Genomic DNA, 17,298 nt, shown 5'->3' with positions numbered 1-17,298 from the left:
CTCCTAACGCGCAGCTGACAAGATATCATTTTTGGTCAGTGAGCGTGATAAATGATTCCTCACCAAACTCTCAGCCTCCGCTCCTGAAACCCCCGAAGTAATTTGTTTTAGATACGACAACCATATAAATTCCGGGGGATTATTGCTCGATAATTAATACACTTAATATTTAATTTGAGTGCCGAGCCGGGACTCGGCTGGCGGCTGGTAAAATGCGGAGTGCGGTGCAGCGATGGTGCGGAGGAGAAAGAGAGAAAGAGAAACAGGCAGCAGGAAGTCAGATGGCCGGACAGTGAAAACACCTGTTTGGCCCTGACTGACAGATCTGGCGGGCGGGAGGCTGAAAACTGGCGTGTCACAGCTCACTGCAACCTGGGAGGTGTAGCTGCAGTCTGTCATCTCTTCTTCTTCATTTCAGCCAATATTTCTGGGCGAGCGCTGCACAGAATGTTGAATTCCACTCCCAAAGCGTAAATGCGATAAAGGCGAGAGGTAGCTCGAGTCCTTGGGTTTTTTTTTTTGGTTTTTTTTCTTGTTCAGGATTTACTGTACTGTGGCAGACACACACCATGATTGTCTTTCTGCCTGCATCCCTCTCTCATTCTTTCTCGGCTCTGCTGCACCCGCGACCCCCCTCGCCCTTAAAAGATGAGATTCTTATTCTGTGCAGCGGTTGTTGGGGGGGAGATTTCAGCCCTCCCTGCCCACCTCAGACCCTCCTGATCGCCAAACAAAACACACTAAGCAGAGGGCCTCGGAGAGGAGACGCAGCAACACACAAAGGCAGACGTGCTTATTTAATTGTTTGGAAATTTTAAGACCTTCAAGCTGGTGTGGGGAGGTGGGAGGGGGGTGTAATTAAGAGGGAAAATACGTCTCCGTGGTGATTTGTGTAAGGTCAACCTTTGGAGCGGGAGCAGCCAGATACACTCCTCCTCTCCCCAGAGGGGTGATCATCGGGAAGGTTTGGGAGCTAATCGTGCTGTGTGTATATGTGTGTGCGTTTACGGATGTGAGGAATTACGATTATGATAACACACTGCAATAAATGCCTTCTCTCACATTTTATCAGATTACAATGTTTACTCATGTTCTTGTGTCCCTCTCGGTTTGGGGAAAGAAAAAAAAATTCTGTCAGGGCTGCCACTCAAAACATAAAACCACCAACCCATCAACACCCACCCACCCCACATTCACTCCGTTCAGCACCATCCCTTATAAATTATATTTTATCGCCAAAGATGAAATATGGTGCAGAGGGAGGGCTCAGGGTGAAAAATGCCGGAGAGTAGTTGAACTGTGGAGAGTGCCGCATATATAAATCAGTATTCTCACTCCTGTCCTTCTCCTCTCTTCCAGTGAACGAATGGTTGCTAAAGTAGCCTCCCATGGATGAGCATGGAGATGAGAGTCAGAGATGAGGAGCGGGACGAGGCGAGGATGGAGGAGAGGGAGATGTGAAAGGGGGGCTTGAGGCTGCATCTCATCGAAGATTATTTCATGACATTGTACAAAGACAAACGACACCGGACATTCTACGAACCAAGGAACTTTGCATTGCGGGCAAAGAGATTCTTTTCATACATTGAGAACAGTTTGAACCCTTGATCTAAACACATGCTAACAAGCTCTCTACCCCACTGTACAACTATAACTACACAGACATTTTGATACTTTTTTGGGAGACGACCAAAAGAAGACACTTAAAAAAAAAAAAAAGAAATAATGTGGAAGCAGTTATTTGATAGCCTCCCAATCACTAGGACAACGTTGGGACTCTAAAGCCTTTGTACATAAAATTGTTGCTATCAGTGGGAAGATCCAAGGACTAAGTCACTGCCCACCATCCCACCGGTCAAGACAAAGCCGTCAGCAGCACTCTCACGGATGTTCCATTACAGTCACCAACAAGGCATGCAATCAGCAAAAGCAACAGAGAGGGAGCACAGCCTTACCTTGTCATTTTCCAAAACTAGAGTCATGTCATGGGAGAAGAGCAAATATTTACAGGCTTTCTTACGGCCTTCAGAGCAACCAGTGTCTTGGCCTCGTTTGTACATATTATAATTATCAATACTGCAGAAAAATGAAAATGTAAAGAAAAGTAATGAATTATGAAATGAAAAAGATATATAAAGAGGATTCAAAAAAAGAAAAAAAAAGACAAAAAGTTGAGAATTTTAAAAAGCTTGGCGCACTTTGAAGTCTGGAGCAGTTCTCAGTCTGAGCTGATGCCTTTTTTCTGTTTTATTGTTTACAATGGTCATACACTGTGTTTGAGTAATGTTATCAGCCCAATAAATGTGTCTGGAAAGTTCACTTTGGAAAATGCTTCACTATATGAGGATCTGACTTACTGTACTTGTACCTGTTTTGTACTGTTCCATATTAAATGTGTTGATATGTCAATAATCCTCCTCAGAGGCATGCTCAATAACACCGGCATCACAGAGAAAGCATTGCTCAGAGATTACAACTGCAATACCGCAGACAGCAGGGAAGGGTTTCCTTGACAGACTCTCTAAATGAACGGCAAGGGATTGTCTCCTGCTGAAACAGATGCAGTGTTACAGTCAGGCTTTCTCTCTATTGTTTTGCGTGATACAGCTGAGGCTTATCAGCCTCGCACAGAGGGAGCTCCATCAGGGTTGCCGTGACCTGTCATAGTCTTTCACATCACATCAGCGGTCATCAGGGGACGAGGAGGAGAGGGACCATCCGCGAACAACACGGGTCCGGTCTGCGATGTTGTTCTCTTCACAGGCGCACAGTGAGCTGAGGGAAAACTTAGACAAGAGCCTACGACTGCTATACTAGGTGGTTATCAAAGGTAAGGGCAAAGAGAGAGAGAGTACACTTTATGTGGATTAGGGCTGGGTAACATATCTATATTACATCGTTATTCTGATATGAGACTATATATCATCTTAGATTTTGGATATTGTCATATCTCACAAGTGTTGTCTTTTCCTGGTTTTAAAGGTTGCATAACAGTAAGGTAAACACAGAGCCCTGACCTCAATCACACAACTTTAGGATAAACTAGAGTGTGTCTGAAGCAGGCTGTGAAGGTGGAAACCTTTAAGATTTTGGGTCAGTTTGGAGTTTGTTAACCGAGAAACTTCTGCTGTTTTGATCAAGAACTCAGTGAATATTGGCCTTTTTCCATCATGCCACGGGCAACTGAAATTTGATTTAATGTTCAGTACGGCGTGAGTAGTTTTCTATAAACAGCAGTGCTCAGTAATAAAACATGTTACCTTGTGAGGAGTTTGAGGCCTGCAGTCTGTAAACTCACTGTGGCTACTCCTTCTTGGTCAATTTTCTCTCAATGATTAACACAGACTAGACTCAAACAACGGTCTTTTTCCTCTGACTTCATGCTCATGCTGAGGATGGGAAGTGCAAATGTCGCACTGCTGGGTTGCAAGTCTCTGACGAATAATTATTTCCCACCTTCGCTACTGATCAGCAAATGAAAGAGACAATGGATAGCGAAGATCATCAGCTCAAATTTCAAACTAAAACGATGTATTTGATAAGCCATTAGCTTCCAATAGACAACAGCCAACATTAGCATCCACCACTGCATAGTTAACATCATGATAACAAATGCTTAAATTAATTTTAGAATATTGAACATCTTAGACACATTTATGTGAGCCTGGAACACAGCAGCATAACTTTCATTCCAGCATTTGAGCTTCCCACCTTGAGGGCGACGATTGAGGAAAATGTCCGTCGTGTGAATATGGCCTATTAATGATGTAACTTTTGTCCTGGAAAGGTAATTAGACTATGTAAATACATGTTATAGTATGCTGACAACATCCTGACCATAACCAGTATCAAAACAAGGTTTGATTTCTCAGTATAGTTAATAGAAAGTAAGTCGGACAATACATCCAAAGGCAATAGTGTTTATACCTGTTCCAAATGGCTACACTTGGATCATAAAAAGGGGCTAGTGACACTGATTCATACAAATGGGGACAGCAGACGTACTTTTCCTCACAGTCACTCTCCAATTTCATCACTTGGATTTCCTGTGCACTCAGTCACCTCACTTTATTTTCTAATGTCACTGCCCACTTCACTAATGCTCCTGTCATTGAATGGGCGCAAATCCCAGCTGGGAAGTTTGAAACATTTTTTGAAAAACCTTCCGGAGGACAGGAGGATGTTACAGGACCAGATTGGCCCTGATTTTGGAATGACGTAACTGCTTTTTTCCAACCATCCACACAGTGTACATACCTCTCTGTCCTCTCAACACCGTCCCAAAATGAAACACGCAGTGTAATGGTGGGAGACTAGTTGCACCAGCCAAACACCAAAACTGCGACCAAGCTATAAAAATGTAACAGGTTTATTTCATCAGCTTTTATATGCATAGGTAGGGATTTTATTTTTGCAATATCACTTACAGGAATGGTAGTTTTATTTCAAATAGCTGGGAGCCTGTAAACCTGCAAAAACAGCCTCCTTAGCATGCCATAAGGGCCCACTAAATCTCCTTAAAAACCACACTAGACTGTTTGTCATTTGAGCAGTTTAGTGTTCCAAGGAGCAAATGCCTTCTCAAAGGCCAAGTTGGGCTTTCTTCGGTTATCAAAATGCTAGAATTTAAAGAACGTCACCACAGCAGGATGTATATCAGCAGCCAGAGAAATGATCAATAGGTATTTGTTTAAACTTAACATGTGAAAACAAAAACCACATCCAGATCTTGATGGATTTTGTATCCTGCCTGGCCTTGTGTGTAAGTGACGCACCCAGCCCCGTGTTGTCTGTTCCTGTCAACAGGGTCCTGCTGCATCGATCCCTCTCTCCCTGCCCTCCTTCATTATCTCCCAATCAATTCAGGATGCCTCCTCTTGTAGCCCTGATGTAGAGAGAAATACTGCCTTAGAGCATGTGGGAGTGCGCGTGCACATGTGCGTTTTCCTTTTGCTATCTGATCTGTGCTTTTTTTTTTTTTTTCTTTTTTTTTCTTTTTCACAGATCTGTAATGAAAAGATAGCGGGGGGGGGGGGGGCTGAGGAGAGAGTTCTCAGAGGCCACCGTTGCCCAAGGTTATGGGGGCCATTATTCTACCTGATGTAAGAGATGCAGGATTGAGCCAAAGCTAGAGGATGGATAATAAATACGCCAAATGATTCAATGCTCTAACCCACCGCCCCCCCCCCTCCAACCACCTACTCCAACGCACCCTCACTCCACCACATCCTAACAAATAATCAGTTCGACCCTCGCGACTCCGCAGTACATCTCTCTAGACTCGGCCGCTATCTGGCCCTGCCAAAAGGAATGAATGTTACGAGGTGTGTATAAATTGCTGCACTCAGATGTTCAGGGGGACGTTTAATGATATTACATTAATAAGAGCGTAATAAGGCGATGGCACACAGGGAGTTAGAGTGGAGCGGAACAGCTGCTGAGCCAAATCGAAAATGTGCAAATCTCCGTATGTGTGTTGACTTTTGAGACACACCTGTCCAGATGTGTTTGCAGCGGCGGGGCTTTCAATCAGCCCTGCTGTGGTGGAGTCAAACTTTTCTCCTTGATTTAATTAGTGAAATACTTGACTCAGTGCCTCTGCAAATAAGATCGCTTGATATCAGTTACAACCAGTCATTTATCCAACAGCCAGCAAGAACAACTGTCATCAGAGGCTTGACGTTGAATTTACATCAGGGAGCTGCACAGTACAACCTCAGGCTGTCACTGCAGGCCACCATCGCAACCAACAGTTAAGTTTCTTGGCCAAAGGCAGCTTGATTACAGATTCTGAGAGAACAGCTCCTTTTTTTTTTTTTTTTACCAACCACTGACCAGCCCATTACTCTAATCTCAAGGACCTCCAGTGATTCCATGCAACAATTTTGTCCTGTTTTAAAATCTGCAAGCAACTTTTACTCTGAAACAGTTACAGCAGCCGACTGCTCAATCTGTGAAAACAGCTGTATGATCTGAAAGAGGTTTCTTAAAAATGATCCTGATGGTCTTGTCAAGTTGTCTCACCTTAGGTTTGAAGACCAGACCATCTCGTTGATCACAGTGCTTTCTCATCCTTCGGTTGGTTACATCACCGTTCACAGTTAGCTTTCTACATACTGCGCTGTTGACGGTAGTTACCATTTGTTTTTGAATAAAGCATGTTAGCAGTCAGCCACCCTAGCTGAACAACTACAATGAGGTAAAAGAACCATCAAGGTCATGAGCAATGATGACTTGACTGCTCGTTTTACAAGACAGTGTTTGTCAGTCACTCTAATCTTTGGCATGGTCTTCCAAATAAAAGCCCCTTTTTAGTCCCGCTCCCGCTGGATTTTTGACCATCACCGCCTGCTGCAGCCTGTTCCATCCTTAACGTTTAAACCTGCACGACAGAGTTCCATTGATTTTATGCCTTCCACTTTTATTTCATTTGATTTGTTGTCAAAATGAAAGGCAAACGCTATAACTCTCCCAGATTCTATTAACATATATTTAATGCTAATAGAGAACCTGATAACATCAGTGAGTAAGAGGGTGTGGGTCACCTTTTCAGAAATGTTGGAGGCGTTGAGTCTGTCTACTGCAGCTCTACCTCTAGCAGCTACTTCTTATTCTATTACTCCCACAGACTGTCTAAAACTACTCCAAAATATTTCAAACTGATACGCTGTCAAAAAATGCAGAAAATTACTGTTTTATTTTTTTTTTTTTGCCATTTTAGGGGGACAATGGTGATGCTGATCTTACTGAACAACGTCTTTCCTGTGATAACCTACTTCAAAATAAAAGGTCTACTCGTGTTTTGCCAGTTAAATGCTTTCAATGTGAAACTGCAGCGGTAGGAAATGTTTGGTTTGCATTTAAGGTATATTAAACGCAGCGCTCTACAAATAGGGAGTGTCTTTTCTTGTAAAAACCCCATTCTCATGTTTCCAGCTTGTTTCTGGCTGCCGCACGACTCGTTTCAGCAGCCTCCCAGAGGCAGCTCGCCACTCTGCTCTGCAGAGAAAACACGCAATTCTGTTCTTCACAGAAGGAGATCGAGCCAGATAGTCCGACAGCGACGCGGCATTGTGTATCTGCTCAAATGTCAAAATAAAACACCTAGCACAACAAAGTCAGAAATATTGACAAATACAATAAACTGGTTCAGGTATGTGGGCGACACCTGGGTCAGAATCAGAACAAGAGAAGTGGAAGACTTCACAGAACATATAAATGCTGTGGATAATGACATCATGTTCACACAGGAAGATTTCAGTGGAGACAGTCTGCACTTCTTGCACTGTGCAGTACACACTGAAGAAGACAGAAGCCTCAACATTGGGGTGTACAGAAAACCTGTCATCACCCACTGGAGAACAAGCTGGGTGTGTTCAGAACCCTAAACCATCGGGCTGAGACCGTGCCAACAAAAGTAAGAGGGGAAGGAGAAGGAACAGAAGCACATCAGGGGAGCATTTAAAACCTGTGGTTACCCAAACTGGACCTTTGTCAAAACCACTTAAACACAGCTCCTCCAGAGCAGACAGAGAGGAGAAGGAGAAACAAAACAAAATTGTCATTCGCTATGTCACATCTGAGAAACTCAAGAGTATCAACATCATACCCCAGTTCATTTTAAACCTACCAACACTCTGAGGCAGAAACTTGTCCATCCTAAGAAAAAAGCACCCAGGCATAAACAGAGCAATGTAGTTTATGCTGTTCAATGCAGCCAGGGATGCACAGATTTGTACACTGGGGAGGCAAAACAACCTTTCCATTAACGAATGACCAACTCCTCACATCAAGACTCTGCTGTCCACTTACATTTTAAGGAGAAAAACATTCCTTTGAGGACAACAATGTAAACAGTTTGGCAAGGGAAGCCAAGAGTAGTAAAAGAATCCATCTATGTCAAACTGGAACGACCATCTTTGAACAGAGGAGGTGGCCTAAGACATTATTTATCACCCACCGAAAAAGCAGTACTCAGTTCTCTCCCCAGACAGCTTTACAACCATTCACACCTGGGCTCACCTAGCCCGAGCAACCCACATTAAGGCCAGTTAGGTCAGAGACCCACAACTGGCCCTAATGACTCTGAAACTCAGAGGTCATAGGTGTCCTCAACGACTCTGTAAGGACACTCCCACACAGTTTAAAAGCCTGCAAATTCTCCTCTAATTAGTAAGAACTGAAGACGTCTCTTGAGATGAGGGACCTCCATCACCTTTCAACAAACAGGCACCTCCAAAGTCTATATGGACAGGATTAACAGATACAGAAGATAAAGGACAGATAAAGTGATGGATGTGCTCAGTGTCAAATTCAGTAGCAAATGTTCCAGTGCTGATACATAATGCATGAGTGCAACTTGAAAAACAACACTTAACAAGATAAATATGCTATATTTAGAAGTGTTGGGCACACTGCAGTGTACTACTTAGCCTGCAATGCTTACTTGTATAATTACATATTCATCGTGCTTGTTGAGACGACTTACTGGTGAACTGCACTGCTGTTTAGAAACAATTAAAGAGAAGATGATTACGGTTTTGATTGTATGAATTTACCCCACTCAAACTTTTCACACAGAGTGATGAGCTGTATAATCTACTTATTCCATAATCACCCGCCTCTTCTGAGGCTTCCAAACCTCTGAGAGGCACGGATCTCAGGCTGGTCTGACATCACACAGTCTCACAGGATGCTAATTAATTTTACCATTCATGTATTCTCACTCCGTATGTCACAGGGTGATATTCAGAGGTATCTAAATCCTCCGAGGAAGTATTATTACATACATGGTTCCCTTAATTTGTACATAGTAATCTTTGATCCCATGGTGCAGCTGCCTGGTGGTGTTGTGGCATCACATATTCACATATTTAAATGAGCTGTTTGTGTTGCGTTACATGTTTCCATCAGTTGGTTAACTACGAAACCAGATACAACCAGATAATCGAGCTCATTTCAAATAAGCTCAGACATATGTACAACATTAACCAGAAATCACATGAGAATCTTTTCAACCGGAAAGGGTTGAAAAGATTCAATGATCTTTTCAACCCTGATCTGCAAAACATGACAGATTCGGGGCAATATTACAGTTAGTACATCTGCTAAAAGCCGCAACCGTTCATTGTCAGGCATAGTAATCTGAACATATCAGACGACAAGTCGGCACTTCTGCTGTGAGGCCGAGGAGTCCAGCAGCGTGTGTCTGTGGTGGGTCACTGTCAGACAGCTTGCCTCTCTGCTGATAACTGTAGTGATGTGCAGAGACAGAAATTAACCCAGTGTCATCTGAAATGTGTAGTAATGGCAAAATCTACACTACAGTGCAATGATATCACTTCAACAGAACACTTGCCTTCAACTGTATGTTAAGCTTGTGGCATACCAAAAGCACGTAAATACAGTAATTATAACCTTGGTGTTGGTATGAATACAATGTGAGACTACAGTATGTGACCAGCAGATGTTATGCTGGAACTGAGTCAGTATTCAGTATTGGTATTACAGTTACATTATGTGTAACTCTATCTATGGAGTACCGGTAGGTTTATTAGCCTTAGCCTCAAGCTAGTGGATGTCAATGATAGTTGGGCAACGCTGTTAGTTAATAAATCCTGTAGTTTGACAATTCTCCTTTCACGCAAAGTTATATCATTACTCCCAGTGCCTGTCAACACATACAACAGAATGACGTCGTGATTCAGAGTTGCTGTTGTACTTTGTACCCGTCATCCACCGTACAAAGCTCTGAGGCATTCAGAGATTAATGAAGAATGAAAAATATATATATAAAGAATTAGAATGGCACTTATGGTGCATACCCACACCAAAGCCCAAACTGAAACTCAGTTAAGCCTAATCAAACATCACCATCCATAATTGTTTAACCATAAATTAAACTCACCAGATCTAGGATCTGCATCACATCTTTCTCACTCATGATACCTTAGTACACCTGTTTTTTTCTCATCAAATTACATGCAAAACTGCCTGGGAAATTAACGAAAAAAAAACTCCCTATATCACAATTTTAAAGGAAGTTTGAGGATAATCCCAAGATGTGTCCCTCTATCTGGATCCACACCAGAAGTGAATGAAGTCTTTTCCACTAGATCCATCCGCTATCCATGTTTCATGTATATTTGGTCAGTATTTTTGGTGTAATCTTGCTGACAAACCAACCAACAAACAGACATGGATGCCTAACTACTGTCGATCTTAAATGACGTTACTCGTCTGTGACATTTTCAGAAACACAGTGGGGTGTACTATTCTGGAAATATAAGAGAAATGTTCCGAGCCACCATGTTTTGAGGCCATAGTCACTATTTAAAGCCAAACAGAACCAATAACCAAGATGCTGATGAATTAGATTTTAATCATTAACAGTCACTCAAAATTTGAAATAAATAATCTCACTCCTCTCTGTGAACATTTAATATATAATCAGCCACCTCATACTTTGTTCAAATCACACAAGCAGTTGCACAGGCTTCTATAACCACACATTAGACCGGAGATGCTCAGCGCGCACAAGCCATTCTAACTTTACTGGAATATTTGACCTTTTTAACTACTTATAATGTTTTATGTGTAATGTATTACAACACCAGGCTTACAGCAACTCTCATAATATCTTAATGCTTAATGTTAATGGTATATTGCATCATTCAGGCATAGATATGGGCTCCGGGGTACTGAGCATATCGCATCCAGACCTCATCCTTTCTCTGCTTCTGCCTCCACAGATGGTACTGGGTATTTTCAGTGTCACAACACATCCACAGGGACAACCAGATCAGCTTATAATGAAAACACTGGATCATCTCACCGGGCTTGTGGAGTAAATAGAGCCCAAACTAATGACACATTGGTGATTTGTCCTTCAAAACGACGCGTAAAACACATGTAATGGTTTATTACACAGCCTCGCTCCTCTGTGTCTCACACACACATGTACACACACACACAGATAAGCGCCTTTAGGTCTCTGGAACAAGCCCGATCCATCGTCGCGTGCCATAAATTCCCTTCAATGTGTGTAGCTGTTTTAACACCTCAGCGAGTGTCACTGGCCTGCTAGTAACCAAAGGTATAAAGGCTGCAGCGGGGCAGTGAAACATGAAGGACTGCTGCCTGTATTATGACCTTTCTCTCTCTCACTCTGCCTCTGCTGCTCGCTTTAACCTGGTTTTATTAGCCAACAGATGGGCTGCCCTCTCTTTGCTGTTTAAATGGATGTGGCCTGCAGCTACACAGAAAATGCACATCTCCTGTGTGCTGTTTGGTTTTAATACCTCTGCTGAGGACGGGCGGAGGAGTGGAGTTCGTCGAGTCGGCACACCTGAAGGTGTTTCCTTTATACAGACATTCTTGGAAAATTAGCTGTTCTGAAATAACCTGTCACATAATACCTTTTTGTGAGAAGTGGGATTACAATGGTCCTTCTCAACCAGCAGTTTCTGCTTTTCTTGTTCTGTTTAATTTATCTTGTTTTAGTTAAACATCTGTGCGGTCCGTATCAATGTGCGCCTTAGGCATAACGTACATTTCCACAGCATTAACTACATCAATACAAGAACTTAGTCATGCCATACTGTACACATCATTCACTCATTTTTACATATTCATTTTTATATTTGGATTTTAAATTTTTTCGTAATTTTGAAAGATGCTTTTGTCAAAGTGATGTACAAAGTCAATCTAAGCCATAGTAGATAGAACAGAAACCTCTAAGGGTAAGAGCCCCCACACTCAAGTCCATGTTCCACCTGACACAAGTACCACAAGGCAGCAGGTGCACTTGGTAATTTAAGCAAATTGGAATTTGTTTTTTTTTAGAGCGAAGGAGAGACAGACCAATAGCAAATGAGAGAAAGATTCATTGAGTATTCAATGGAATGGCAGAAGACAGAGAGGGATTCTTTGACAAAACTGAGTTTTGTAACTCATTCCACCATGGAGGGAGCAATCAGGAAAGAATAAGGACTTAAGGAGAATACAACAAATTAAAGCTAAAACCAGAGACAGCATGAAATGCACCTGTACACTGATTCTCAAAGTCCCTGAAACCTTATTTGAGGAATGGAACACTACTCACTAATTTTGCTGTCTTGATGAAGGTGGTGATGGTGCTCAAATAGCTTGAGATCTGGTCCCTTCAAAGGCTGTGGCAAAAGATTCACATCATTTCCATACTCAACAAGCTCATCAAGAAACAGTGAGCCCTCGGGCCAAATGGACGGGGGCCAGTCCAATCAGAAAATCACTGTTTCATGATGGCATAAAGGTAATCATTCCAAACAACTTTGTATTGATTAACAGTGATCCTTCTCCTCTATGTCCAAGCAAGTCTTTGAAAAATGTATCCAAGCTGTTATTTCGAGTCAATCTGATTATTGTTACAGTATGTTCTCGAAAAAGCACTACTAGTACCTCCATCTTATTCAGAACGCTGCTGCCAGCGAAAACTGAGAAATTTTACCATATTACACCAATTCTCAAAATCTTGTGACTTGTATATTTATTAATATATATATATATAATATATATATATATATATATATATATATATATATATATACATTTATCAATGTATATATATATATATATATATATATATATATATACATACATACATATCACTCAATGGTTCTGAAATGAAATGCATCCCTGACATGCTTTTGCCTTATGAACCAACTGGAACCCAAAGGATGTCTGGGACCAACCTATTGGTTGTCCTTATAGTTAAAATAAAACACGGAAAGCATAATTTATTAGTTATTGTGCAACCCAGACTTGGTTAAATCTTCAGGGTCATTAGACAGGCTCTGACTCTGACCAAAATCAGAGCTATCAAACCTATTTTGCACTGCCTACAGTAACCAGTAATGGTTAAAAAAAAATATTTTAATAAATTGTTACATATATGTTTTTAATTAGTTAATACAATTGAATTGATTTTCATTTGATTTATTCGCATACTGAGCTATGAGAGTACTAACTGTATTCTTTCTTACATGAACCTCTTGTACTTTTGAAAGTAAATATCTTCTCTTTTGCTTTAATCTAACCCTGTATATCAGCATTGGATTGCTTCAAATTTTTCTAATCACTTATATAATATTCAAATAAGGATTTATTCATCTAACACTGCAAACCCTCTCAGGGATCATTAAGGTTCATCTTCAGGTCTAAGTGATCTGTAGATGTAAAATGTTATTTCCATTTCATAGAAGAAGCCTTGGAACATGACAGACATAGTAATGTAGGGTTTACAGAAAAATGCACACTTCAGCACAGCTCCACAGATCGAGGTCAGCCAGTGGACAGCATGTCTTTAAAAGAATGAATAATTAAGGCCATACTGACCTTACTGTAACAGCATTGCCAGCAGCATGAAAATAGTCTCTTGATTTCTTATTTTATTACCTGTTTCTCTGTTCTTTTTTTCTTGAAATCCAATTAACAGAAGGAAGGAGCTCTGTGCCACCACATGCATCAATTATTCATTGTGGGTTTTTTACAGCGGATTCCTGTGAGTTCCTGTGAATATTAAAAACCCGGGAGCAGCCGACAGGCCAGATGTGTTACATTGCTCTCATCTGACAGACCTCTCTGGGATTGAACCAGTTCCTCCTCCTCTCCTCACTTTAACTCTCTGTCTCGCCACCTTTGCAAGGCAGCTGTGAACTTAGAAAGTTTGATAAGTGATATAAACTGCTAAGACTGAGAGGCAACTGGACTTGAAAATGTCCATTCTAATGTATGTTTTTTCACAGCAAAGAAAAAAGGCTTTTTGAGTTGAATTGTTCTCCCGGTTCTAGCAGGGATGTTTTACAAATTGGTTTCTACACTAAATGCTAAGTAACTGTCAAGTATGTTGCATATCTGCATGCACTGTTTTCTATGGAACAGTGTTTTAAAACGCACCCTCTTCTGCAGTGAATTCCAAATGGACACAGAGTGCCACTAGTTTATTATTTAAAGCGACAGTGCAGAGCAGTACATGACTTGTGCATCTGCTACATGCTGGCTTGTTCTTATGTCTGCTTCCTGTGCTGGCTTGTTTGCTGACCACCAGTCTCGAGATAAGCCAATCAATTATGTAGCTGAGTGCTTGTCTGGAACAGTAGTTCCATTTGTGTGGTTGAGATTGGTTAAGATTTACAGCAAAGGTGTTGTCCTGACCTAACAGGGTCAGCAGAGACATGATCATGCTGAAGACATAGTTTGTTTGGGACTGTCTCTTAGTCATTACTCTGTTTTGGGATTTTGCCTTTGGGAATAGATATTAAGTTAAAATAGTACCAAAAGCATCACACTGGTGGTTATTATGGCTAATTAACAAACTTCATTACTTTTTTCTAGGTGCTGTATCGAGGCAACTGGACTTGTCACCTCTCATCCAAGAGGCTTCTTCAGTTCTAACTAACTGGAGGGGAGTTGCAGGCTTTTAAACTCTGTGTGGGAGTGTCCTTACAAAGTGCGCAAGGACACGTGTGAGCTCTGACTTTCAGAATTGTTATGGCCACTTGTTGGTCCAACCGGCCTTTTTGTGGGTTGCTAGGGCTAGCTGAGCCCAGGTGTGAATGGTTTCTAAGCTGTCTGGGGAGGGAACTCAGTACTGCATTGTAGGTGGGTGATAAGTAATGTCTTAGGCCACTTCCTCTGTTCAAAGACGGTCGTTCCAGTCTGCCATAGATGGATTCCTTTACTTCTCTTTTATACCATCTGTCTTCTCTGGCCAAGATGTTTAAATTGTTGTCCTCAAAGGAATGTTTTTCTCCTTAAAGGTCCCATATTATAAAACACATTTTCTCTGGTCTCTACATATATAAACTGGTCCTCCCTGAGCCTGCCAACTCCCAGAATGTGGAAAGCAAACGAGTCCTGTATGGTCTCTGCAGCCCACCCACTGGTGAAACGGCGCTCCTACAGGCTGTTCAGAATTAGCTCCTGTCGTTACGTAAGACAGGAGTCATTTTCATAGGCCGGCCTCCTCTGCGCAGTGATAGGAGATATCTGAGAGGGGGGGCGTTCATCCCTGAGGTGAAGTTCGGTGTGTCCAGCGGTAAGATAGCAGTCTTTCGTAATGTCATCTCTCAGAGTTACAGCAAATTGCTCTGTTGTTGGTTGTAAAAATCAACATCAGTGCCTATATTCTGTCCCAGCTACAGAACAACTGAAGAGACAGTGGTTGCGTTTCATTTTTAACGACAATGTGCTGGCTACGGTTTGTGTTAGTTTGTATTTGTGTCCTAACCACTTCACATCGGACTGCTTCAGTTACGAGGGTCAGTACAAAGCTGGCTTTGCCTCGTCACTGACCCTCGTAAAAGGATCAGTTCCAACCATACCGGACCCAGCAACAGCACCTGAGCCACAGGTAACTGTCGCCACGTTTTGATAGTATTTACAGTTGCCGAAGAACTATAAGTTACCTTTACTGTTAGCAGGAGCTAGCATTAGCTACATGGACGTAACTGTAACAACACATGCGAACAAACTAAGAAACATATTCAGACACACTAACCATTCTGAAACGCCCTGCTGCAGCTGCAGAGTCTGTATTTCTTCAGGAGCCTCTCCTTCTGGGTCCCATTCTGGGTCAAACTGGTATGGTTGAAAGACAGCATCTTGGCAAGCCATAGCGATACATCCACCGTAAACATTAGTGCATGCTACCGCTAGCGTAAGCGGCATCCTCTCCCTGAGATGGGCGTGTAGCAGGAAAGGCAGGCATTGACAGATGGAGCTCATTAGCATTTAAAGGTGCAGGCACAGAAACAGCCTGCTCTCAGTAGAACTCACTTGAACGACTTTTACACAGCTGAAATTCAGGACCACGGATGGGGTTTGGGGCAATACATTTCGAATACAGTGTTGTTGGACAGCTGTGTGAAATTGATGAAAAACAGTGTAATATCGGACCTTTAAGATGTAAGTGGACAGCAGGGTCTTGACATGAGAAGTTGGCCCTCCTGTGTTGTGCCATTCATTTATGGAGAGGTTTTTTGTCGCCCCAGTGTACAAATACATTCCTGGCTGCATTGAACAGCATAAACTACATTACTCTGTTTATGTCTGGGTGTTTTGTCCTAAGGATGGACAAGTTTCTGCCTCAGTGTGTTGGTAGGTTTAAAGAGAACCAGGACATTATGTTTACTGAACACCCTCCTGAATGTTCCTGCGACATAGGGAATGTCAATGTTGCTACACTTTCTTGTCTCCTCTGTCTGCTCTGGATCTTTTAGTGGTTTTGACGAAAGAACATACCTGAACCAGTGGCTTGGAGCAGTTCCTGTGAAGGTTAGCAAGGCTCTGCTCTCAACTTCTTCCATGTAGAGGTTGGCCACTTGGGGACACCAGTGAGCCCATGACACAGCAGTGCTTCTGTCTGTAGAAACCTTCACTGTACTGGAAGTAGGTGGTCATGAGACAGAGGTCCAGTACCGCACAAATGTTATCTGGGGTAAGTTGGTTCTGCTGGACAAAGTGCTGTCCTGTAGCAGGTGTTTCTACACCATCCTAACAGGTTCTTGAGTGGGAATACATGTGAAACTGAAAAGAGATTCGACATCATAAGAAACCATTGATACGTCTTGTTCCAGCGCTATCTCTCCCACCTTGCTGGTGAAATCCTGTGAGTTTTTGATGTGGTGTTGAGTTTTACCTCCCCAGGATTCTGGCTAAGTGCTTGGATATGTTATAAGTAACTGAGTTAATGCTGCTGATGATTGGTCTGAGTGGTGATCCTTCCTTCACTGGGGTACAGTCTGTAATATAATGGTCTGTCAATGGCTTTGTCCAGTTTTACCAGATATTCTTAAACCTTCTTTTTGTAGCTGTTGGTAGGATCTCGCCTCAGTCTCATAGGTGTTAGTATCACTAAGCAGATCAGGGACTTTGGTGTGTTTGGCACTACAGTTCATCTCCCTTTGTTGATGAGATCTACCACCAGTATCTGTTCTGGAGCTACTGCAGAGCTCAGTCCTTGGGCCAGGAGATCCTCCTCTGGTACCGTGTGCTCTCTGTTAAAAGTTTTTCACCCACTTCTCTTGTATGTCCGGATGTGCTGTGTTGTTGATTCATCACAAATAAAATAAACATAACTTTGTAAATGCCGTGGTGATAAGCGGTTGTTGAGCAGCCTTCGTTTTCACTCCTGTCAGTGAAACACCGGGGTGATGTTGCTTCAAATGCGTGGCCATGCTTGATGTGTTTCCACTGTCATATGGCTTTCTTGTGCCACAGTGCCTACACACCGTCACGGTTTTATCCACTAACCTCTTT

The 17,298-nt window shown here is 42.2% G+C and overlaps 1 protein-coding gene across 3 annotated transcripts in view; it reads left to right on the top strand.

The window, feature by feature from the left end:
- Positions 1-2,409, top strand: part of ca10a (carbonic anhydrase Xa) — a 240,432-nt gene extending 238,023 nt beyond the window's left edge. For all 3 annotated transcript variants that reach the window (XM_030401370.1, XM_030401369.1, XM_030401368.1), the window contains one exon: positions 1,360-2,409. In XM_030401370.1, coding sequence (XP_030257230.1) covers positions 1,360-1,382 — 23 coding nt within the window. In that variant the 3' untranslated portion in view covers positions 1,383-2,409. The remainder of the gene's footprint in view (positions 1-1,359) is intronic.
- The last annotated feature ends 14,889 nt before the right edge of the window (positions 2,410-17,298 follow it).

Source organism: Sparus aurata, chromosome 20 (genome assembly GCF_900880675.1).
Source record: "Sparus aurata chromosome 20, fSpaAur1.1, whole genome shotgun sequence".
Taxonomy (NCBI): Eukaryota; Metazoa; Chordata; class Actinopteri; order Spariformes; family Sparidae; genus Sparus; species Sparus aurata.
This window is presented reverse-complemented; position numbering and strand designations above follow the sequence as displayed.